The sequence below is a fragment of the Brachyistius frenatus genome, unplaced genomic scaffold (genome assembly GCF_029030835.1).
Source record: "Brachyistius frenatus isolate BFR_SWC_R1_liver_20210118 unplaced genomic scaffold, ASM2903083v1 Contig_1, whole genome shotgun sequence".
In the NCBI taxonomy this organism is placed as follows: Eukaryota; Metazoa; Chordata; class Actinopteri; family Embiotocidae; genus Brachyistius; species Brachyistius frenatus.
Window position 1 is genome coordinate 2,564,681 of NW_027210600.1, and position 24,275 is coordinate 2,588,955.

At 45.0% G+C, this 24,275-nt stretch overlaps 3 protein-coding genes across 3 annotated transcripts; 2 read left to right on the forward strand and 1 right to left on the reverse strand.

The window, feature by feature from the left end:
• Positions 1-113: 113 nt before the first annotated feature.
• On the reverse strand, positions 114-7,522 carry sars2 (seryl-tRNA synthetase 2, mitochondrial). The gene is made up of 16 exons (XM_069694144.1): positions 6,882-7,522; positions 5,704-5,799; positions 5,461-5,490; positions 5,219-5,359; positions 5,069-5,123; positions 4,925-4,988; positions 4,574-4,679; positions 3,894-3,941; positions 3,586-3,694; positions 3,125-3,170; positions 2,940-3,027; positions 2,613-2,725; positions 1,660-1,753; positions 1,340-1,432; positions 1,166-1,231; positions 114-582 (listed from the first exon to the last, which is right to left on the reverse strand). Exons 1-16 carry the CDS (start codon positions 7,182-7,184, stop codon positions 442-444), a joined length of 1,593 nt encoding a protein of 530 aa, XP_069550245.1. The 5' UTR covers positions 7,185-7,522; the 3' UTR covers positions 114-441.
• Positions 7,523-7,558: 36 nt separating this feature from the next.
• Positions 7,559-15,269, forward strand: LOC138618310 (kelch-like protein 12). Its single transcript, XM_069694021.1, has 5 exons — positions 7,559-8,118; positions 8,488-8,641; positions 9,322-9,400; positions 10,206-10,433; positions 10,630-15,269. Exons 2-5 carry the CDS (start codon positions 8,488-8,490, stop codon positions 12,125-12,127), a joined length of 1,959 nt encoding a protein of 652 aa, XP_069550122.1. The 5' UTR covers positions 7,559-8,118; the 3' UTR covers positions 12,128-15,269.
• An 819-nt stretch (positions 15,270-16,088) lies between these two features.
• slc5a2 (solute carrier family 5 member 2) lies at positions 16,089-24,179 on the forward strand. The gene is made up of 14 exons (XM_069696575.1): positions 16,089-16,118; positions 17,121-17,225; positions 17,354-17,413; positions 17,507-17,611; positions 17,698-17,803; positions 18,544-18,624; positions 19,090-19,319; positions 20,482-20,617; positions 21,007-21,114; positions 21,232-21,382; positions 22,164-22,332; positions 22,428-22,643; positions 23,019-23,157; positions 23,237-24,179. Exons 1-14 carry the CDS (start codon positions 16,104-16,106, stop codon positions 23,449-23,451), a joined length of 1,836 nt encoding a protein of 611 aa, XP_069552676.1. The 5' UTR covers positions 16,089-16,103; the 3' UTR covers positions 23,452-24,179.
• The last annotated feature ends 96 nt before the right edge of the window (positions 24,180-24,275 follow it).

The window sequence follows — 24,275 nt, forward strand, 5'->3', positions numbered from 1 at the left end:
CAGATGTAAATGCATGTCACCTCTGCAAGCTGCCATCAAGGCCGCATTTAGTATGTCTGAGTACATGTGTGCTATAATGTCTATAATCGTACTATAGGCCTAAGATAAACACAAACGGTAAGCAATACACAAGCAAAACAACATACTTACTTTATTTGTTTTTGTTCTTTTTCCTTATTGGGGGTCACGACAACAGAGACTCAGCCTTACTTTCACGATTTGATGGCATTTGACAGACGAAGACGTAAATATATTTACAGTGGTGGTAAACTGCTAGATTGTGCTTCACAACACTGAAGCAGTGAAGACGGTTTAATGTAATTTGAAGGAACAGCTTGGAAATGGACATACAGCAGATCCACGTCCATCTGTTAACTACTTATTTTCAAGTTGTGTTTAATTCGAACAGTTGTCCACTTCACGATGGCGGCGGTGTCCGTGTCATCTGGTCTTAGGAGCGGGCCGCGGGGGCCGACTGTGCTGGTTGGGTCCGATGTATTTCAGGGGAGTGTAAGTTGGCTTCTCGATCACCTCCAGACCGAGGTAAGGCTGCAGGACTCGGGGAACACGCACTGTTCCCTCCTGAGTGGATGGAAAGAAAGAAAGAGTGGCAACAAAACTTATTATTGGGAGCAACACTATGATATCAAGTAGGTTTTAAAACGCCTTAAGTGAAACTGTTTTGTAATATGCTGCAAATTGCAGTGTTAACTTTCTATTATTTTTTTCAGCTATTCTAATGTCATGCATCAGGGAAAAATATTTTAGAGACAACAATCACTAGGGGGAGCCACTTCAACACCACAAACACAGTGTATACCAGAATATTCATGTTTAGTTGGAAGAGACAAAAAAAGAGGAATAAATGTCTCTGCTTTTAGAGAAGAAAATGTAGGTCTGTGTTTTGGTTGCAGACATGTTTTTACACTACTTAATATTATTACTGGTGGGATGAGAGTCTAAAAAAACTACCTGCACGTCCGTGGCTTTACTACCTCCCAGTACAGAGAACCGTTTGCAGGTCACATTGGACAAGAGTTCTGGCACACTCATAAGATTCAAACATTCAAGACGTGTCATTTTCTAGGTTTTTTTTTCCATTAATTCTTGTTTTTTTTGTAATTGTCAGGAAGCCCTTTATAAGTGGAGTCTGTTGTTGTCTTACTTTGGTCTGGTGAGTCTCCAGAATAGCGATAATGGTTCGGGGGATGGCGCACGCTGTGGCGTTCACCTACCACGAATCCAAAAAAATAAATAAAGATACATTATATTGGTGGTTTAGTGCTGTAATGTGAAGCAGCAGGGACGTGCAGCAGTGCTGCCTCGTCTGCTGTCTTACCGTGTGGGTGTACTGCAGGCTGCCGTCCTCTCTCTCATACAGGATGTTGAGGCGTCTGCTCTGGTAGTCGGTACAGTTGGACCCACTGGAAATCTGATGTATACAAAGAAGAACTCCTCACAATCTTTATTCACTGTATTTAGCCCATTATATCCCCTCCTAATGTTCACAGCAGGATAAGGGGAGTGAATCTGCAGACTGAAGGCATGTTTGTGTGTCACTCAGCAGAGTTTCATTTGAATTACTTGCAGCGCATCTAAATTCAGAAGCGGTGACTAAGTAAGTAGGTAGGATGGTGATAGTCATGTAAAGGGCCCGACCTCTCCATAGCTGCTCCTCCCAGGCATCCACGCTTCAATGTCATACTTCCTGTGTGCTGGAGGACCCAGTTCCTGAGTTGGCATGTCCAGCACTCTGAAGGAAAACACACACAATGAAGGATTGATCTCACAGGCAAGACATCACTGAATGTTAGGTAAAACTGAAAGCAGGGCTGGGCCTGACAATTAAATCCCAGTTTTCTCCAGTTTTACAGGCCATTCAAGATTTGAAATCAGATTTTCTCTACACATAATTTAATTTAAGACAAACCAGGCTTTAGAAATAGAGTTACTGAAACTATATGCTTTCCCCAGCAACCAAAGCAAGATTGAATGAAGGAAAATCACGACAAGCCAGATCGTATTTTTTTGTAAACATTGTAAAGAAAAATACAAGGGCCAACTTGTGCAACAAGAACAAATTAACAGCATTTCTGTTGGTGTTACTGTGGATTATTTGTTGTATTAACCACAGAGGGTGTTTATTGCCAAGAGAAAAACACTACTAATGAACAGGTTGCATTTCGCCTTTATGTCGGGTGAGAAGAATCTCCAATATCCTGTCTGACACAACAATCTTTGACTACATTAGGTTTGAAAAAGCGGAGGTTATCTTATATTCGAGGACGAGTTGATCAAATAAACTAATGTGCTGAAAACAGCTGATTTTTTTCCTGTAAAACAGACTTCTGCTGAGAGTATTGCATTATGAGGACTTAAGTAATTTGTCGTCCTCCTCCTCCTCCTACGGAAGAAATAAAATCATGACGACTGCCTCAAGGTCGTCCTGTATGTGGGCCAATGCAGTACATAGCTTTGCAACTGAACCATTTTCATCTCATAGAAGTTGTTTTTTAGGCATTTCACTTTCATACTGAACAAATTCATTTGACATAATGCCCGGCCCTCGAAGAACGGATAATGAGATTGTGTGATTGTGTGTGTGTACTGACCTGTAGTGTAGTTCCAGTGCAGAAAAAATCTCTTTTTGCAAAGAGAGAAAGTCCTTCAACAGTTGAGAGCTTTCTTCTCCTGTCTCATCTGCTGTCACTCCAAACATCTCCACCTACACACATTACAAAACAGATACATAACACAAGATCTGCTTGACAAACAGAGCTGAATGTCCTGCACACTGTGTTCATGGCAAAAAAAAACTGAGTTTGTGTGTGTGTGTGTGTGTGTGTGTGTGTGTGTGTGTGTGTGTGTGTGTGTGTGTGTGTGTGTGTGTGTGTGTGTGTGTGTGTGTGTGTGTGTGTGTGTGTGTGTGTCATTTGGACCTTATTGAAGTGATGAACTCTGTAGAGTCCCCATGTCTCTCGGCCGGTGTCTGTCTCTGCTCTGTAGCAGTTGCTGCTGCACACCGTCCTGCAGTGAGAGACGTCACCTCGTGTCAGTTGTAATAACGCCAGCGTAACGCTCTACCTGCTGTAGTACTCGTAGTGAGGGAGCGTCCTCTTCTCACCTGACGGGCAGGTCCTTCCAGTTTACCGCATGATCCATGAAGTAGCCTGAGGAGGAGCAACACAAACAGATGTTCCCCAGATTTAAAGGTAGGACAAACATTATTGTGTCAACAACCATAACAACACATTAAGAGGCATTACAGCCAATCATGACAGCTTATTTTTCTGGTAAGAAACAGGGCAATTGACATGTTGACTGACAGCAAAATACATCAGCTAGTTAATGCACAAGTGTCACTTAAGCAGAGGGTGGATGGCAGGGTTAAACACAGACTTATCTATTGCCCATCACTACTTGTCAGTTACTTCACTAACCAAAGCTGCAGCCAAATAAATAAATAATCCAGTTCCAAAACAAATATAGACTCATAATGTCATGATGATCAGCTGTAACTGTCGTTTAATGCTCTATGGAAATAGAAACATGTTTAATATGATGTTGTGGAGAATTGAGTTTCACCTGCCACCCCGACCTCTCCGGTCCCAGCCAGGTTGAGGTCTGGGAAACGGGCTGCATCCAACGAGTAGACCTGCGAGCGATGGGCGTTGGGCTGCATGCCACAACCCTCCTGGAGGCGGACGAAGCAGAGAGGGAGGTAAGAAAGTTGTGTGGCTGCATCCAGTTACACCACTTTAAATGAATACTAGTAACTACGAACTACTGTCCGAACTACAATATCTAAATAGTATGTTGTTAGTGTATGAAGACATTTAACATTGGATGTTTCATTGATGGGCATTATTGTAGCACAGAGGTCGATTACTCACAAACACTGCCCCCTTCAGGATGTCAGGCACGACCATGGGAATAAAGCCCTGCAGGAGTCAAAAGGAAAACTCAGGTTTGGCTCTTCTACATGTTAAAGGTCTCATATATCACATTTCTCTGGTGATTTATATCCAATCTTGATATCTATAAAAAAAAATATATATATTTTTGTGATTTTAAGAACCAAAAACCGTCTCGATATAGTTTTACATCTCCTCCTTAAAGCTTGTCTCTGGAGCTCTACCAAGAACAGGCTGTTTTGTGTCTGTCTTTAAGGCCCACTGATATCAATGACCCTCTCTTCTGATTGGCTGACTCTTTTCTGAGTGACACACATCCAGGCCAATCACAGGTTTTCTTCGGTTTTGTAGCTTACTAGCTCCACAAAGGAAAGACTGCTCAGTGTTTTTTTTTTGTTTGTTTTACATAAAAGGTTGGAGGGTGAACATTACATTTGTGACATCACAAACATACAGAAGTCCAAACAGCACAATTGCTGAATACTTGGCTGTGTGCTTTTCCCTGTTAGCACTGTCTCAATATTTATACAACACTTAGACCGGCTTTATAATAAAACAAGAAATGGAAATCTGGATTTAAACAATATGGGAACTTTAAAAATAGTAATAGACCTTACTTATCCAGAGATCATCACTAATCTTTCTAAATTTATGTGTACCCGTCGCTGCAGTGTGTCGAGGGCGAAGTTCTGTAGTGCGGTTTGAAGTCGGGCCCCTGCTCCCCTCAAATAGTAAGACCTGTGGCCGGAGACATGAGCTAGATGCCTGCAGCACAGGACAGAAGAAATAAAAACGTGCACATTCATGTCAATGTGGGTGGCCTGTATGTTAGACAAAATATTAAAGTTCATCATATCACCATATCCAGACAAAATTAAATACTGCATTTTGTAAGGTCTTAACCAGCAGACTAAATATTCAGAGAAACATCCTCTCTCTTTCAGTTTTTTTTCCATCACGTTAACTTTCAGAAGAACAGTGCACAATAACAATAACAGAGTCGTCCTCACCTCTGCCTGATGAGACCCAACTCCTCCCCCAGCTTTACATGACCTCTGGGCTTGAAGTCAAACTCTACAGCAGAGAAATATTTTCATATTAGCCTTTATTTAATGGTAATTCTTTTTATCCAAACATCCGATCCCATCAGTCACCTGGTTTCTGTCCGACGAGCTCCACCACCCTCGCCTGGCTCTCATCTCCAACAGGCTGTAAAAGGAGGGACAAGCTTACAGATTTCAGCTTCACGACGAATCTCTCCCAAGACGCTCGGGACAAAGTGTGAGTGAGCGACTCATCCTCACCACATCGGGGTGTGTGGTGTTGGGCAGTCGGAGCGCCCGGCCGTAGTGTTCCTCGTCCAGCTCGCTCTCTTTGGCGTGGAGGAAGTTCAGCCTGTTACGGATCTCTCGACCTTTCTGCAGAGCCTGGCTGTACTCAGGGAGCTGAGTGTGATGTATTACAGAGCAAAGGGAGAAAGAACTGTAGCTCTGATTGATTCACTAACAAAGTAATAAAAGAGATGAGGCTCTGAGGTTGAACTCACATTGGCGAGGGCCTTCTTGTCCTTCTTGCTCTGTGAGGAAAATATCATTCATGTCACACGTACGCACGCAGCTTTATACTCTTACAACTAGTGACTATACACAAAGAGTCAATTTAGAGAAAAGGATTCAGACAACTTTGAGTCAAAATGAGGATTTTGGATGGATGTGTTACTTCTGGGTTGAGTTTTAAGTACTTTGCAGCTATAACGAAGGTGACCAGTGCTGTAATAACCTGTACTCACCACTAGTGCTTTGACTGTGTCACTGATGTGTCTCTTCTCCTCCTCCAGCTCAGACATTTCTGTCCTTACAGCCTGGAGCTCCTGCCACACACATACCTACAATGTAGACACAGAGACAGAGAGACAGAGACAGAGAGACTCACACACACACACACACACAGTACAGTCCATTTGAAATTGAAAAAGTAAAGTAAATTTAGACTCCTAACTTTCAGTGTTCTCCTTATTTCTCTTAAGCATCTTCAAAGTATATTGTGAGCCACTGAGCCAAATGTAAATGTCAGTGAACTCGGTCTGATACTAAATACTCATTATTTTCTTCTTTTCCTCTACTTCTATGATTAGATGTTGTGCATATAATGCTGTGAAAGGTATTTAACTCATTCCTGATTTCTTAATTATTTTTTTGTGTATCTCATTCTAAACTGAGTTTGCTTTTCAAATAAAACATAATTTCAGCCAAATTTCAACTCTAATTAAAGATTTTTTTTAAATTTAATTTTGACGAGGCAGAACAAAAGTTAAAGATATCTTCAATTTAAGATGTCTCTGACTGGATTTATGAGTGGTCAGAATCAATTTGTAGATTCTGAAACATGAGTTAAAATGAGTCATACATCACTGAGCAGCTTCACATTGTGGATATCTGCATCTGAATTGTTGATTATTAGTAAATTTGGCAAAAGTGATGTCATTTGTTCATGGAAAAATGACATTGTTGAACATCTGAAATGTTCTTTTACATGAATAAGAACTGAATTACAAATATCTGCATTCAGTCTATCTAATGCATGTAAAAACATCTCGTTATAAAGTACCACACAGTTCACGTTAAATCTTGGTTTCACACTTATGCACCAGAAGGATTTTGTGACATCACAACCAGTCTGGAGCCAATCATGGGCCAGTGTGCATCTTACGTGTGTAAGATGCAACGTGAAACGAGACTGTTCAGAGCAGTGGGAGACATTTAGTGTTAGTAATCAACCATATGTATATATTTATATAGATTCTCCATCTGAAGGCTGTTCTCTGATTAGGGAGGACACTTTGGTAACTTGTTATATTAGACACCAAACAGAGGTCATTCCTCAACTAACAGGCCTTTTGAACACAACACAACACCCTTGCATGGTTTTAATGTCACAAACAAGAACTACCAGATACAAAACACTTACAATCTTGCTGACATCGTCCCCTCGCAGGTCGCCCTTCCTGTTCTCCACCTCAGCTGTGACTTTGTCGGTCTCCTCACACACAGCTCTCATGTCCAGCTCCGGCTTGTCGCTGTAGCCTTCACGGACGTGCTCGTACAAACTACTTCGGGCTCCGTGCGAAAAGCGCTGCGGGAGGAACACGTTTGTCCTCTGCCGTAAACACTGCCTGGCTGCCGGCTTTAACGCGGTCAATGTAATGCTTCCGACTCCAGCGACCATGCCGACGCAGGTCGCCATGTTTTGCCGAGCTTGAGGAAGATGCATTCAGGGTACGTAGGAGTAATCTCTACCCTGCTCCGCAGAGGCTCCCGGTGAGTTTGCGCTTTGTGCACAGCAGTGCATATGGTGCACGTGAAACCGTGTTTACATCTTGCAATTTACTAAATCCCTAATTTTTTTCTTATACTAATTACATTTAACTTTATAATTATCTTTTTCGGGAACTCGTGAAACCAGGGAATTATATTTCTCGCTGTAAAAACGACCGTATCTGCCCTGAACGCAACACGAATGCGGACATTAGTATTAACTGCGTTTAAACCAAAACAAAGCATCATAAATGCGCTTTTCAGACTTTATTTTAAACAAGGAATTGTTCAACGAAGTGAAGGTAAAAAAAAGAAATTGGGAAATATTTTATTTTTCCTTCAGGTAACTGAACGCGACTCCACCCCCCCCTCCCTCCCCCTCTCGTCACGAGTCAAAGGTCAACCAGTCAGATGAGCGGAAGTTCAGCGTTGCGGTAATCCGGTTCAGACACAACAAATGCGGCCGACCGGACCTCAACTCGGTCTTCATTTCCAGCCCGTTAGGCTCTCAAACCCCCCGTCACCTCCCCCGTCACCTCCCCCTCACACCCCTCCACCCTCACCCCGTATTCTTCACTGCTTCAGCACCGAGCCCCGGACGCGCGTGTGATCGCCGGTGTGTCATGGAGTAACGGGACGGGAGGAGAATCGGTTCCTTTGTAAGCTAGTTTCGGGCCGTGATGAGCAGCGTGTAAAAGGCGTCTTCACCGCAGGCCGGGGACGAGCCCGTCCGCTGAGCCCGGAGGACCGGCACCGCCAAATGCACCGAAGTTCCTGATAATAAACCGGGGGGTCCTCGGACCACAGTCGGCCCGCTCCGAGCGGCCTCACCAGTTCCTGTCGAAGAGTCCCGACCAGCTTTCACGGTGGAAACGAGAAGACGAGCGAAGGTAAATGAAAGCGACCGATTCAACACCGCACCTCCACTGCCGGGACAGTCTTCTTTGTCGTGTGTTACAGCCGGCCCGTTCATCATTGTGGGAACATAAAAAACACTCCTGAGTGAACTGGATCCACGTGAAGGTCTGACGTCCTCCTCTCTGGTTGAACGAGCTGTATTTTTAAAGATAAATGTTATCTGGCTCGTGTACCTCGAATAAGGATCTGTTCATAAACACTGGGCCTCACGTGCTGAAAGCTTCCTGTGTAAAACCTGCTCTGTGTTTGCTCACTTGTGTGTGTGTGTGTGTGTGTGTGTGTGTGTGTGTGTGTGTGTGTGTGTGTGTGTGTGTGTGTGTGTGTGTGTGTGTGTGTTCAAGATGAATGCTGTGCGGGGGGGCACAGTCACCTGGCGTCCCCAGCCGTGGCAGGACGGGGACGGGGGAGGAGGGGAGCCTCTGTCAGACAGTGACTCTGAAGAGGAGGACTTCCCCGATGACAGCACCACCCCGCTGGGGGACTACATTACACATGGTGAGATGGCAGAGGCGACCCGGGCGCTGCTTTCATCGTCCCGGGGCTCCCGACGTCCCGGGGCTCCCGACGTCCGCATGCGTTCTGGGGACTCGATCTCAAGTGGACGGCTCAGAGTTACGGGGTTGAACAAATACAGGATGCAATGAGATCCAATCTGCGTTCAGAGGTGGCGCAGGACGCGTGTGGCCTCGCTCTTGAACACGGGTGCATCCCAGAGCACATTGAAGGACCACCCAGTCAACTGAATAGAAATAATATCTAATAGAATAAATATTAATATAACCAACGTGATCTGGTGTTGTGAATTACAAACTCACTGAAATTTAAATTGACACTGAATTGCGTTGCAATGAGGTGTGAGTGAGTCAAGATATCTCAATGTGTTCAAAGCCCTTTGCTTTGACTCGTCTGCTACTCTTCCTGTACATCTTTGTTTGCTTGTTTATTCACCTGATGTGAGTTCATTTGCTTATAGAGCAGGAAAGATCCATTCACAAGTGGTGACCTGATACGCACCATAATGTTGGGCGCGAACTGCCGACTTGCAGCTATCTACTTGCGATGGGATCAAGCTGTGCGTGTTAATGAGGGTGAACTGGGTCATTCTTATTCATCTCTCCTTCGACCCCTTCCCCTCCCCTTCATCCCTCCCACCTTCTTTCTCCTGTGTGTTTTAGGACTGAAGCAGCTCCTGGATGCTCAGCAGCTCTGTGATGTCACTCTGCTTGTTGAGGGAAAGAAGTTCATGTGTCACAGGTATGATGCCACCTCATACTCACTTCAGAGCTCACACTGAAGTCGATGAAGAATACGAAGATTAAAAAATTCATAAAAGCTTTACACAAACAGAAATACTGAGAAGAGCACGTCAGCTATTTATGGATGTTTTTTTTTCTTTATTGATCAAGAATTTACTGTTGTCTTGCCTTTAACCTAAAAACATAAAATTTTCAATAATCTGAAACAGAAAAACGTAACTTTCATAAAGTAACCGCTTCAAAGACAAACAGAAACTCTGCCTGTTTATCATGCAGCTTTAATCTGTCACATAACATAATACAACGTAGAGATCTGAGTGTTTCTTTCCCAGCATATTCTTTTAAACCTCTTAATCCATGCTCCTGTTAGCGCAGCGGTCTCCAACCAGGAAACCACGATCCACCGGGTAGATCACGGCGCTTTCAGAGGAAAAAAGGGTTGGAGACCCGTCCTAGACCGACACGATTTTAGTCATTGGTACAAAGTTGCGCGCGAATCTGGTCCATTGCTAAAATATTGCCAAATCACCAGGACAGCAGTTGCTCGGAAAACATCTGAACGACTTGTCTGCATCAGGAAAAGTCCCCACCAGCAACAAATACGACAGATCAATTTAATAATAATTTCACCACCAACTATAATTAAGAAGTTCCTTCTGATAAAGCTGATGTGGTTCCAGCAGAGAGATGTTTGCAGATGGTTTAAGCAGCGTGAAATGCAGCTTTGTCTTTTTGCGTGTGAGAAGAATGGACTTATCTTCCGTGTTCTTCTGTTGCTTCCCTCCAACCTTCTGCTCCATCAGAGTCCTTTTAGCGGCGGTGAGTCCGTACTTCCGGGCGATGTTCACCAGCCCTCTCGTGGAGTCCCGCCTCACCGAGATCCGACTGGAGGAAGTGACGCCGTCTGTCATGGAGACGGTCATCCAGTTTGTGTACACCGGCGAGGCGGGGCTCTCTCTGGACACGGCTGAGGATCTGTTTGTGGCCGCCAACCGGCTTCAGGTCATGCCCCTCCAAGATCTCTGTTCCAGGTGAAGGTTTCAACCTCAGTAGTGACACTTTACAGTTCAGACAGCTGTTTTTACGCAGATAAGAAGTTTCAGCTCACAAACCACCTTTGGATTTGAAACCCTCTCGTTCTCTCATATATATATATATATTTCTCGTCTTGTCCTCCTCCTTCTTTCTCGCCTGTCTCTTCCGATGTCATCTTTCTCCCCCCTTCAGGTTTCTATTTGAGCACCTCTCGGTTGATAACTGCCTGGGGATGTACTCTTTGGCTCGCTCTCACCACGACCAGCTTCTGCTGCGCGCCTCCCTGCGGCTGGTAGCCCAACACTTTCCTCGGGTGGCCCGGCAGAAAGACTTCCTCCTGCTGGACCACGGCACCTTAGGCAGCCTGCTGAGCTCCGACCGCCTCGGGGTGGACTCGGAGGCGGAGGTCTACGACGCGGCACGCCGCTGGGCAGAGCACCAGCCTCTGGATCGCTACGCCCACATGCCGGCGCTGCTTCACCACCTGCGCCCGGGGCTGCTGTCCCAGGAAGAGAGCCGAAGGCTGTGCCAGGAGTTGGGGCCCGCTGCGGCTGGAGAAGGCCTCGGGGGGCCTCTGAGACCCCGGGAGGGGATGTTTGAGAAAAAGATTGTCTGTGTGGACCTGACGCCTCGGGAAGATGAGAATCTAGCTGCAAGAGACTACACGGTGGACTGCTTCGACCCTCGGACAGGGAAGTGGGAGAAGTTGGCAGCACTCGGTTCACTTGTCAGTCCAGGCTGCACGGCTGTGGGCGACAGGCTGTTTGTAGCTGGGGGGATCCTGCGGACGGGCTCCGTGTCTGCAGCCGTGCACGAGTACGATGCCGTTTTGGACCGCTGGATAGAGCGGCCTTCGATGGTCCAGCCCCGGGCCATGCTGGGTCTGCTGGGCTGCGGAGAGTCGCTCTATGCCTTGGGGGGCAGTAACCGCTCAGCTCTGCTGGACTCCAGTGAGACCCTGGAGCTGACTACACTACAGTGGGGGCCGGGACCTCGGCTGCCGCTCCCCCTGCGCGCCTTCGCCTGTGCAGCACTACGTGGACGACTTTACCTTCTGGGGGGAACGACGCTTGAACAGAACCGGGCTGTGGTTCACTCGGGCGTGCTTATTTATCACACCCTGACAGACTGCTGGACACGTGTGGCGCTGGACTCTGGTGCCACCTGCCTTGCTGGAGGAGTAGCAGTGCGGGGGGGAGTCTGCGCCATTGGGGGATACATGAGGGATACCACCAAGTTCCTGGATGGAAACTACACCAATCTGGAGACGTTAGACGCTACTGGTCGTGTGCTGTTTTTTAGAGAGGGCAGAGGTTCGGCGGTGGAGCGGGAGGTGACTGGGGGAGGGGTGATGGTCAGTGCAGAGCAGCGGGGGGGTGCAGGTGGAGGAAGCGACCGCGCCCCGAGCCCCGTTGTTTTTCCCGGACTTCCCCGACGGATTGCAGCAGGGGGTGTAGCCAGGTGGAAAAGGAGGATTTATGTGTTGGGTGGAGAAAATGGCTCGCGGTTCTACGACAGCGTGTACTGTTGGAAACCCGGCTGGCGCAGCTGGGTCCAGAGACGGGAAAAGCTCCCTGGAGACACCGGGGGGGTGAGCCAGTTCGGGTGTACCACACTAAAATTCCCTAAGAAACACATCCTGTCCAGACTGAGACTAGCCAAAGAAAACTGCAAGAAGCCCTCTGACTAGGCTGACAGGGATCTGTATGACTGAAGCTGAGGCAGCCGTTCATGTGACTTAGATGAGCTCCAGGCTAAATTAGCTCCTCCTTGAACTCGTCGTCTCAAGAAAAAGTACAGTTTTATACAATCCGAGCGCAGCCACCAAACAGGCCTACGGCGCCCCGGACCCCACGAACATGAATCTTCATCCACAGTCAAACGAGCAGAGAGAAACTGGTTCAAAGTCAGGCAACATGCACCTGAATGTAAACGAATCCGTTATGCGTCCGAACAGCAGAACCCTTTTGAGACAAAAGGAACTTTTTGAAGTCTAAGGTTATTTTAAGATTTTTTTTTTTTTTTTTTTTCGTGTAATATTTTTTAAAAGCTGTTTTGGAAATCACTTTAATGCTGTGAATTTTTTTTTTTTTTTTTTGGCAGCGTCTTGTTTAGACACAAGGATACTGGCACAGCTCTGTCCACGCTACAACCCACTCATCCACCTGAACCTTGTTTTTTGGTCTGATGCGGGCCTGTTTCTGCCCTTTAACTCTGCAACTAAGGGCTACACCAATACACTGAACCTGAGAGGAAACACATCATACCAAACACATTTTTCACAAGTCTACTCGCTGGTAGACAGTTTTTCTTTGAACCATCAGTTAATACTAATAACTTTTATTTATTCAGCACCTTTGAAAAACAAGTTTCAAAAGATCTTATCCAAGTCACGAGCAAGGGAAGCTAACATTAGCATTATGTGGATACTTTAACGAGCATCGTCTTGCAGCAGCCTGCTGAGGTTTGGATATGTTGTATTGGTGAAGGCAGAACACAAGTCCGTTTTGAAATATTTCTGAGGTTCAGGAGTGTAGACTGAAGAGCAGACTCGACCCGGTGGTCAAAATGAATCGTCTCGTCACAGGTGAACACCTCGGTACCTGCACTGGGTTTTAACGCGGGACGACGGAGAGACAAAGTTGGTCTGGACCGATGATAATAATTTCTGATTTGTGCGAGTTTAACTAAAGAGTTTTAGTAAGCTATAAGAAAACCATCTCACATCTGTAAGGTAGTTAGATATTTTGTTAATTGTCGTGTTGTTGCAGTCAAATAAGAAATAGATCCGGGAGTCGTCTGCAGAAGAATGGAAACTTGATTTGACGCTTCTGTGGATTTTACCCGGAGGAGGTAACGTTGTAAATAGAGAATAGTAAAGGGCGGAGAGTTGAGGATCTCCACTGGTGAAGTGGGAAGTAGAGGAGGTGCAGTTACAAATAGCCACGTAGGATTGGAGATGGAAATAAAAAGATAACACAACATCTAGGAGTCTGAGGAATTGATTAAGATTAAAAAGAGTAATGAATGGAAGCACGGCTCTCGCCACGATTATCGGGACTCTTGATTTTAGGCACAGAACGGCAAATGATGATGTTCAATTTTCACACACATGACGGCGTGTGTGGTAACCGGACTCGCCACTTTGTGGTTTTAGTTGGATTTTCACTGTACAATTACAATGACAAGCAATAAGTGTGTGAAGGTGTTGCTCGGCCGCCTGGGAGTACGACCTTCAGTATCCTTGTGTCTAGACTGTCCCTCTATCCAACATCTCTCCTCAACCTTCAAGCCAGGTCAGCAGTTGTCTTTACTTGAGTCAGCTGTCGTGTGGAGCTTCAGCCATAGGACTGTGAATGTACTTTGGCATGGAGGCGACGGATGATCTGCACACAGTGACATTGCACATAATTTATTGAAATGTATTTTGAAAGGTTTTTGTTGTTGTTTTGAAATGGTCATTCGACTGCAGTGCCGGGACGTCCTGTAGGACGGCACCGCAAGTTTGCCCAGAGATATACGCGAGCACGTTCAGCTCTAACTTGTCAAACAGGCCGATTGTATTTCAGGCTGGCCGTACCTCCCCTAAGGACTTGGTCAGGATTGCCTCTGAACTCTTGCTTTTCACTGCTTTCCACTTCCTCCCCTCCCGTCTCTCTGAATGCTACGATGACTCTTGTCTCCCTAAAGAACAGAAAAGTGGAATTTCCCCAGATTTCCCAGCTCAAAGCAGATGTTTAACACCACAGGCAGCAAGTTATTTCTAGAAACTTCTCGGTGACATTCAACATTAAAGTAATTGACATTACTGTCATTAAACGTCAATCTATGTGGCCTTTGCTGGTCTTCACACTACATACGTCGTTGGGCTGCACGATTGGGGATGAAATGAGTATCGCCATTTTTTTGTTGTTGTTTTGCTTAGACTTGACATGATTCCCTCATGATTTAGTTTCAGTGTAAGTGGGTTAGCTTTGCTGCTGGTGTCTGCTGCTCTGCGTCACGTGATGTAGATCCATTAGAGGATGGAGGAAGTAATAACACTTGTTTTGATGTAGCTGATTTCCCAAATGAAAATGCGGCAGAATCGTAGAAATGAGAATGATTTTTTTTGTTGTTATTACGATGAATTGTCGTAGAGGGCACGTTGTTCAATTCAGTCAACTTTACGTGATTCATTTATGGTGTATCAATATGACATCACTCTTCCTCCCTCTTGCCTTTCACTCTGCCAGTGCCATTTGCAGATACATCAGCTCCTCCTCTTCTTTGGGTGGGTCAAAGGTCATTGTGGTATAAAATCCTGGATTTGGGAGTTTGTATGGAGGTGCAGTTAAAGCGGGGCCTGTGATTCCTGATAATAATGACATGAAACTGTGTGGCTGACCAAAACGCATTCGGCGGATAAGTAGCAAATACACTTATTCGGTAATTTCATTTAAGTACTAGTCAATAGAGAGAGATTTCTTTTTGTCGTTGTGAGCTTTAGTTTGTGTTTCTAGAAAACGTCAGAACGCCACACTGTCCGTTTTTATTTTCCACGAATTTTCATGTGGAAATGTCAAAATGAACGGATTTTTTTTCCTCCTTGGTGTGCTTACAGCTTGTATGACACGTGAAAAGTGAATGTGTACGCATGCATGTTTTCTATGCTGAGGCGTAAATGGCCTCAACACGAGCTCTTTGCACACGTCCACACCGATGTACATGCTGTGCGCCCATTCCAAGAAGCAAAGCTGCCCTCATTTGTACCTAATGACATTTGAACTGAAAGGCAAATTGATACTTTGATGAAAGCCGTGCTATCAAATGAATAAAGGACTATTTGCTTATATTTTTGGACTTGTTTTTTTTTTCCACCTCAAACAGCAAGAACCTTTGATGTTGACTTATCATTAATCACTCATCACAGAACCCTAAATTGTGTGTGATGGGTATTAATCATGTTTTTTGTTTTTGTTTTTGTTTTTTTTAACAGTTATTCAGTGAAACTTTTCCTCTTTAATATTTCTACAATAATGAAAACTATCCACCGGACTCCTTTACCAGTAAACTGTTCTACTTCGGGGCCGCAGACAGAAGCTGTTTGGGCATTGAAGAGGAAGATGGTAGATAAAAGTCAACATTTGTGCACGAAAAATACTGAAACTCCAGTGGAGCTCCATGACTGAAGGGCTGTTTTTCATGGTTTGGTGTTAATAATTACTCTAATAAATAAACTGCTGAGGCTGCCTGTTGTCACAGCGGGCCAAAGTTCTCACTTGGACCGACCACCCCGACTCTTCCTCAGCTGCTGCTTTATTTGAAGCGAAGCAGCAGATAAGCGAAAGACAGGCTACCTCGTATAGGGAGATAATTAAATGAAGTTTCTGGTTAAACAGCGTTTTCAGGCCAAACTGTGAGAATGGAGAATAACTCATCAGACAAGGTGACCATCAACAGCTTGGCAGACATCGTCATCATCGTTGGGTATTTCCTCACGGTTATCGGTGTTGGCATTTGGGTAAGTGCACCTGAGAGGATGTCTAATTATGAGGAAATGATGTACATTACTACATGTAGGAAAATGTCTTCTTGTGTTTGAGAATAACACAATTTCTCTGTTTCAGTCCATGTTTCGGACCAAGAGCGGGACAGTTGGGGGATATTTCCTGGCAGGACGCACCATGACCTGGTGGCCGGTGAGTTTATCGTATAAGTAGGCCCATAAACGTACGGTATACATCCATCCGTGTTGGATGAGTGGAACGGCTGCTGTAGAGCAACACCAACGATATGTTGGAGGAATTTTTGAAAACTGGAGACGTAGAAAAGACACAGAGACGAGAGCGTTGTGTCACAATCATGTACCCGACAGGCTTCTTTCAGATCCTAACAAGTAGTGAAATCTTGCAGCAGAAGTTTTATCCAAAGGCAACTGGACTTAAGTTTCCTGAAGACGTTTCACCTTTCATCCAAAAGCTTCTTCAGTTCTAACAGACTGGAGAGTTTCAGGTTTGAACTTTTTGGGGAGTCTTCAGCACTTTGGGTGTCATGATGAGTCATTTAGGTCCCGTGTGACCCACCCGGCCTTCCTGTGGATTGATTAGATTACAATAGTCACAGAGTGAATGGGTTTGGGTGCGTTGGCTCAGCCGGCCATCATGCGAGTCGTTAGGGTCACGGTGGAAATGCTTGTTAATCTTCCTCGGCAGGGATTTCAGGCGTGGATTGGAAGTGGCTGATAAGTGGTATCTCAGACCACCTTCTCCGTTCAGTGGTGGTCTTTCCAGTTTGACATTCCTGTCCTGTAATGAATGTCCCTTCAGATGAAGATGGACCGCTGAGTCCTGTCCCGAGGAGTTGGCTCTTCTGTGTTGTGCCGTGCGCCTGCAAAGCGATGTACAACTCTGAGCGTTCCTCGCTTCATTGATCTGCGTACACTACACTGCTCTGCTTATACCTGGCTATTGTTTTCATATAAAGCCAATCCTTCAAGGTTCCCTTCTTCCTGTGATGGAAGGAGGGATGTAGAGTCAAAGTTTTGTCTTTCAGATCTTGATAAGCAGCAAAATCTCGTGTCTTCACCCTGAATGCCGAGGGTCCCGTAAAAGGTTTTGGGATCGATATGCTTCTTTAATTTCTCTGTTTTGTGTCTTCCTGTTGGTCTCGGTGTCACTGCACTCTTGTAAATCATGTTGCAGGTTGGAGCGTCTCTGTTTGCCAGCAACATTGGCAGCGGTCACTTTGTGGGCTTGGCCGGCACCGGGGCAGCTAGCGGCATCGCTGTCGGAGGGTTCGAGTGGAATGTAAGTCCCATCGTTTAGTTACATCTCATTTAGCTCCGCACCGGAGTTGATAAAGACCTAACTGATACGGTAAATGACCAAGAAACATTCACTGACTGTTACCGTGTGCCGATTACATACTATGTCAGGCTCTGTTCATCGTGCTGCTGCTGGGCTGGCTGTTTGTGCCCGTCTACCTCACAGCCGGGGTAAGAAGCTCAACCTGTGAGATCATTTCAGTCCACTGTTGGCGTCCCAAAGTGTGTCACTCGCTGACGTGACGAGATCACGGGCTGTTTCAGGTGATCACAATGCCGCAGTACCTGAAGAAGAGGTTTGGTGGGACCAGAATCAGCCTCTACCTCTCCGTTATCTCCCTGTTCCTGTACATCTTCACCAAGATCTCGGTGAGTCGGCCCGTCTGAGCGCGCAGTCACAACGAACTGCACACACACACACACCGTCTTCATGCTCTCTCTGCGTCTCTGGGCAGGTGGACATGTTTTCAGGAGCTGTGTTCATCCAGCAGGCGTTAGGGTGGAACATCTACGTGGCCGTCATCGCCCTCCTCTTAATAACAGCTTTGTACACTGTTACAGGTGTGTATGTGAATGAGTGTGTGTTTATGAATCAAACCTGATCCATAAAGTTACCTTTAAAGATTTTTTTTAAAAGAGGCATTCCACTAATTTTACCCACGTGGAGTAATGTGGAGGAGCTGACGAGTAAAGCGAATTTCTTCCGCCTGTAAAACAGTTTTATTTCATCTTCTGCGGCACTAAAACAACCCTGATGACGTCGTAGTGATGTCATAAGGTCGTCCCGGCAAGGATGTGGAAAATACAAATCAGTAGCAGACAGAAGTGGAATGTAACTAAATACATTTATGCAAAAACCTGAACCATTATGGAATATGATGCATTACTGCAGATTAAACTAACCGTGGATATATAAAGTTGTTAAAACAAGCACAACCTTCAACAACTACAGCACTAAAATGTAAATTAAATCAACAGAAACCCAAAAACATCTAAAACACTGACAGCATTTACTGCAGTGTGAACTTTTATTTTTACTAATTTAAGTACAATTTGCGAATAATACTTAAATACTTTTACTTAAGTGATGTTCTGAATGCAGGAATTTTACTTGTACTGTAGTTTTTCAGTGTGGTTTTAGTACTTTTACTGCAGTAAAGGATCTGAATACTTCTTCCACTGCTGGTAGCAGAAAACCCTGCCTCAACTTCATGGAAATAAAATGCCACGTCGCTGGACGACCCCTTTAATTCTTAGAATAGGACCTGTTCGTGGATGTATTTGAAGGTGTGTATTCCCAGGTGGCCTGGCTGCTCTCATGTACACTGACACAGTGCAGACCTTCGTCATCATCGCTGGAGCCTTCGTCCTCACCGGCTTCTGTGAGTACAAACGTATTTCATTATTTTTGATGTTTTGCACAACACATGACTCCCGTTTCCTAGTGTTCAGCCCGTCTCACAACAGGGAAAAGGTTAACCAGGGTGTGTAACCATTAATGTCACTCAGTGTGCTGACATTGCAGATGTGCCGACACAAGAACCATCGCCACGGCAACTTTGTTGAAAAAAAGAAAGGTGTAATTCTTGATGTATATTACAGACAAAGTCCAGGAGGGAATTTGCACTGAGCAGTTAGTGCTGACTCAGCATATGAGTAGAGGTCTGATCTACTGAGCTGAGGACAGTAACGATACAACACACATAAAAGAGCCCTGTTTCCCATTCTGGGAATTCAGGGGTAACTTGAAACGCATCAGACTGCGGATGGTAGAAAACATCAGTGATTTGTCTGCACTGACCCCTTTAAATGACGAAGGACTCACTCTTTTTCCTCCCCACGTCCAGCATTTGCTAAAGTAGGAGGCTACAGCGCTCTGCTCGCCAAATACAGCTCTGCCATGCCGCGTAATATCTCCTCCATGGACCCCGAGCGCTACAACATCTCCCCCCAATGCTACACCCCCAGACAGGACGCTTTCAACCTGCTGAGGGACCCGACCACAGGAGACCTGCCCTGGCCTGGGGTGGTGTTTGGGATTGCGATCGTGGGAGGCTGGTACTGGTGCACGGACCAGGTGAACGGAAACTTAGCAGACGAAATGGTTTGATTTATTAGAACTGGGTTAAATCAAGGACAGGGGAGGAGATTAATGTGACACAGGAAGATGATCAGCAGGCTGTACTGCCTTACGAAGACAAACACAGCAACACGTCTGGTCCAAATGCAACGAAGACCGAAATATGAGTGACTTTTAAAATCAGTCCTCACATTATTAACATGATTTTACCATGAAAATGTGCAGAAACAAACAATGACAGCATGTAAACAGCAAAGTGCAGTGACGGCACACTTTAATGGGTTGGTTAGAGATAGTATTAACTGGTTACAGCTAATTTACACATGTTTTGCCTTTGTTTATTTCTTATATATGTTGATGCTCTATCAGTGAATTTGTTATACGACATCAGTAATGCAGTGTCTGAATACACCTGCTAAAAAGGGTAACCAAGTTTAGCGGTGTAGCTGCGCAACGTCTGATGGCGGTTACTTGGAAACAGCCTTCAAATTTAAATGTATTTAATTAAAGACTCATTATTCAAACCAGATGATTAAACAACAATAAAGCATATTTCATTTGTTGACACGGTCTTCCTGCACTCGTTGGGTTTTTCTAAGTGATTAATAATAAGCTCAAAATGTGAACACTCGGAGCCTTCAAACTTACCCTTTTTCTTAACTTCTCTGTTTCTATTTTCTGCCTTTTTAAGGCGATATCGCTGATTGCTTGATCCACTGCTAGTAACTTCACTAACTACAATACATCTCTTAAATCCAGCTGAGGTAAACCTGGTGAACTGGTGCAACTCTGCCTGATCTTAAGGAGCAAGAAGAAAACTTAGGAACTACAAAACAAGGAAAACAGGCTATATGTTAAAAATGTGTGTTTCTGCGTAAAGTTTCATGACATGAATGCACAACGTTCGGAAAGGACACCAATATGTCAGGAGACTGACGGCAGCCGAATGCCATCATTTATCCCCATAACAGCCTCATCAGATCCTGCAGTTACGTGTTCACAGTGAGTTAAACTTCCACTGATGCAGGCTACGTAAACCCCACATCAAGGGCTCCTCATTCATTACAAACATGCTGGAACCTCCGGGTGCTTCTTAAGAAAGTCAATCGAAGCCTGCCTGAATGTCTCGCCGTCCTCTCTACTTGTTTTCGCTCTCCAGGTGATTGTCCAGCGGTGCCTCGCAGCTCGCAGTCTCACCCACGTGAAGGCCGGCTGCATCATGTGTGGCTACCTGAAGCTGCTGCCCATGTTCCTCATGGTGTTCCCCGGCATGGTCAGCAGGGTGCTCTACCCAGGTCTGCGGCTTCACACTCGTCTGCTCGAACGCCTTCAAAACAAACCTGACAAAAACAAAAGAAATATCTGAAAATGACAGAAACCGTCAGTTATCACGCCGCTGAGGCTCGCTCGGCTTTGTACCCACAACTAAAAGTTTATTAAGCAGATCTTGTGTTATGTATCTGTTATTTGTTGCAGCTTTTCATAGATTATTGTGAATGAAGAGTCAGGTTCCAGGAAAGCAGAATATATACAGGATGTCTTCATATACTGTAGATACACAATGGGAATCTGTGTCTTTACAGTGTGTGTGTGTGTGTGTGTGTGTGTGTGTGTGTGTGTGTGTGTGTGTGTGTGTGTGTGTGTGTGTGTGTGTGTGTGTGTGTGTGTTTCCATCCACCTGTAGATGAGGTTGGCTGTGTGGTCCCTGAGCACTGTAAGGAGGTGTGTGGAACAGAGGTGGGCTGCTCCAACATCGCTTATCCTAAACTGGTGGTGTCCATCATGCCCAACGGTGAGTTGGTTACATCTTAAAAAAAAAAAAAAAGGAGGAGAAGTTTCACCTTTCTTGTCTCATCCTTCTCAACCTCCTCCTCTTCCACCTGCTTCTCGCTGCCGTGTCTCTGTCCAGGTTTGCGAGGTCTGATGCTCGCCGTGATGCTGGCTGCCCTCATGTCCTCTTTGGCCTCCATCTTTAACAGCAGCAGCACTCTGTTCACCATGGACATCTGGACCCGCATCAGACCGCAGGCCAGCGAGGGCGAGCTCATCATCGTTGGCAGGTAAACAGACGAGGTCATGGAGAACAAATATTAACAAAACGTCCAAGCGTTCTTTCTTTTACAGTGTTGTGTTTACATACGAGAGGAAAGAAATCCGTATGTCGCTTTCCTTACAACCTGCTGTGTGTATTACACCTACCATTGCATGAGAGGACAGCACGTCAGTGTCACGGTTTTATCTCGCCTCGGTAAAAAAACAGTTTTTTGGAGAAAAAAAACAAAACAGACTTACAAGCTATTTGATTGGGGTTGGCCACCAAAACTACTTGGGTCAGAGTTAGGAAAATATTTCTTTAAAGAAAGTCCGGTGTTTTTTTTTTCATTCAACCACCTTTAATCTGCCTCCTTTCTGGCATTTAAGGTTTTATATAGTTGTTAAAATGACCTCGTGCCTCTAAATTTCCGAGGCAAGGAATTACCGTCACCATCACACTGTCCTCTAGTGGACTGGTTGGAGTATTACATGTTTTGCAGTGGGCCGACCCTTCTGACCCTTCTATGTACCTTGGTATATAACTACTTTTCATAATACCATTTAAACTGGCTTTATAGATTAAGTATAGCTAATAAAATGCTATTAAGATAATCAGACAAAATGTCTATGTGTACAAGTGCTGATTTTAATGTGCTTAATACAACAACTTTAAAACAAATATTTATATTTAGGATTTTCTGTCAAAAGCTAGCACAGTTTTGACCAATTCTACACTTTGCATTTAAAAAAATAAAATAAAAAAAGGGTTAATAATTGAAATGATGTAATTTTTCTTCTGCTCTGCAGAGTCTGGGTTCTGTTTATCGTAGCCGTCAGTATCTGCTGGATCCCGGTGGTCCAGGCGGCCCAGAGCGGTCAGCTGTTTGACTACATCCAGTCCATCTCAAGCTACCTGGCTCCGCCCATCGCCTCCGTCTTCCTCCTGGCTGTGTTTGTGAAGAGAGTCAATGAAACGGTGAGACCGCCTCCGCCAACATGGATGTTTTAAAATCACACTGATGAAACAGAGGATACACGACACCGGATTATTTCTTCTCCCTTCACTTCCAGGGGGCCTTCTGGGGACTGGTAGGAGGTCTGATGATGGGTCTGTGTCGCATGTTGCCCGAGTTCTGGTTCGGTACCGGCAGCTGTATTTTCCCATCGTACTGCCCTTTCCTGGTGTGTGGGATCCACTACCTGCACTTCGCCATCATCCTCTTCTTCTGTACGTCAGCGCTGGTGCTGCTAGTCAGCCTGTGCACCGAGCCCATAGAGGATCAACATGTAAGTGGTAACAGACCATAGTTATTAAAGGTACATAACAAAACATTTAGGAACCACTGATCTGCAGAGCTTCCATTCAATACAACCGGGGAGACCGGCCGAATTAATCCCACAATATTAGCCTGTCACAGATATATCCTGCCTACATGTTTGTCTCAAGTGTCAGACAACATTTGAAGGATCATTACAAAAAAATGTAGGTTTTATATATATATATATAAAAAATATATATATAAAAAAAGAATATTGGCCAATATCAGAATTTGTTTAAGCCCTAATATCGGTATCGGTTTTGGCTTTGCCCCCAAAATATGGAGTATCAGTCAAGTCTGTTTTTATCACCAGAGAAACTGACCTTTTTGTTTTTCCTTCCAGCTCCATCGCCTCGTGTTCAGTCTTCGTCACTCCAAGGAGGAGAGGGAAGATTTGGACTGGGAGCAAGAGGAAAGAGGGAGGGCAGCGAGGAGGGAGGCGAAGGAGAGGAAGAGGGAGAGGCACGATGAGAGCAATGCAAGTAAGACAGAAAGCAAATCACGCGTACAAAGAAAGACAGAACAAACACGAACTGGTTACAAACCATTTGTCCGTTTCAGTGGCTGAGGAGGAAGAGAAGTCTGGTATCTGTCGCCTGATTGGCCGTTTCTGTGGCCGGGGCGACGGCGGCTCCCAGGACGATGAGGAAGAAGCACCTGAGGGGTCCGAGGTGATGCCCGACATCAGCGAGGACCCAGTGTGGAAGTATGCGGTGGATGCTAATGCGCTCATCATGATGACTGTGGCAGTTTTCATGTGGGGATACTTTGCCTGACGGAGTCGTCTTGTTCTTAACTCAATGTTGGGGGTTAAAATGTGAATCACTTTACTGATGAGACCAGACTTTAATCTTTAATCTTTTAAGGACTCGGAGATAATTACAGCAGTGCTGCCATCTGTTGGCTGTGATTGGTCACTGCACTGCAAATATTACAGATGTTGTCACAATTGAAAATAGCTCAAAGTAGGAAGTCGGTCACGACAAATATTCTACCAGCAGTCACACACGAGAGGCTTTGGATCTTCACGGTCTAGTTTTAAAGGGCGTGTGTAATGTAGAGTAAAAAAAAACAACGTTTTATCAGGTTAGACTGCCATTACTGGATGTGGTTACACATTGATTCGATCACAACTCGATCTTAAAAGGTGTGAGAAGAGAAAATGATCATTTGTATTGTAAATGTTAACCCAATCAAGCAGCACAGAGGAGCACTGAGATTTGTTTTCAAAGCTTTTTGTGACTTCCTTCAAAACTTTGGCTCAAAAGAAATCAATGGAAGGCCGGCGTGGAGGCGCTTCGCTCAGATGACTATCAAGACTCATGTTCATACTGAAGGCCTGAGTGCTCCTCTACATTTACCGAGTCAATAGAGTTTTTGATTTGTGTTACATGTGTGCATTAAATCAGGTGTAAGATAATCACAGATAGTCATAATTCTATTTGTTTTTTTGTTAATTGTTTTTCCGTTTACTTTACTCGTGACTCATTCTAATGACATTAAATTCAGCTCTGATAAAATGAGATAAGCATTAGTGCCGTCGTTGTAAAGAACATAATCGAATCAAATAATGTAATTAGCCAGTATCGGTTTGCAATCT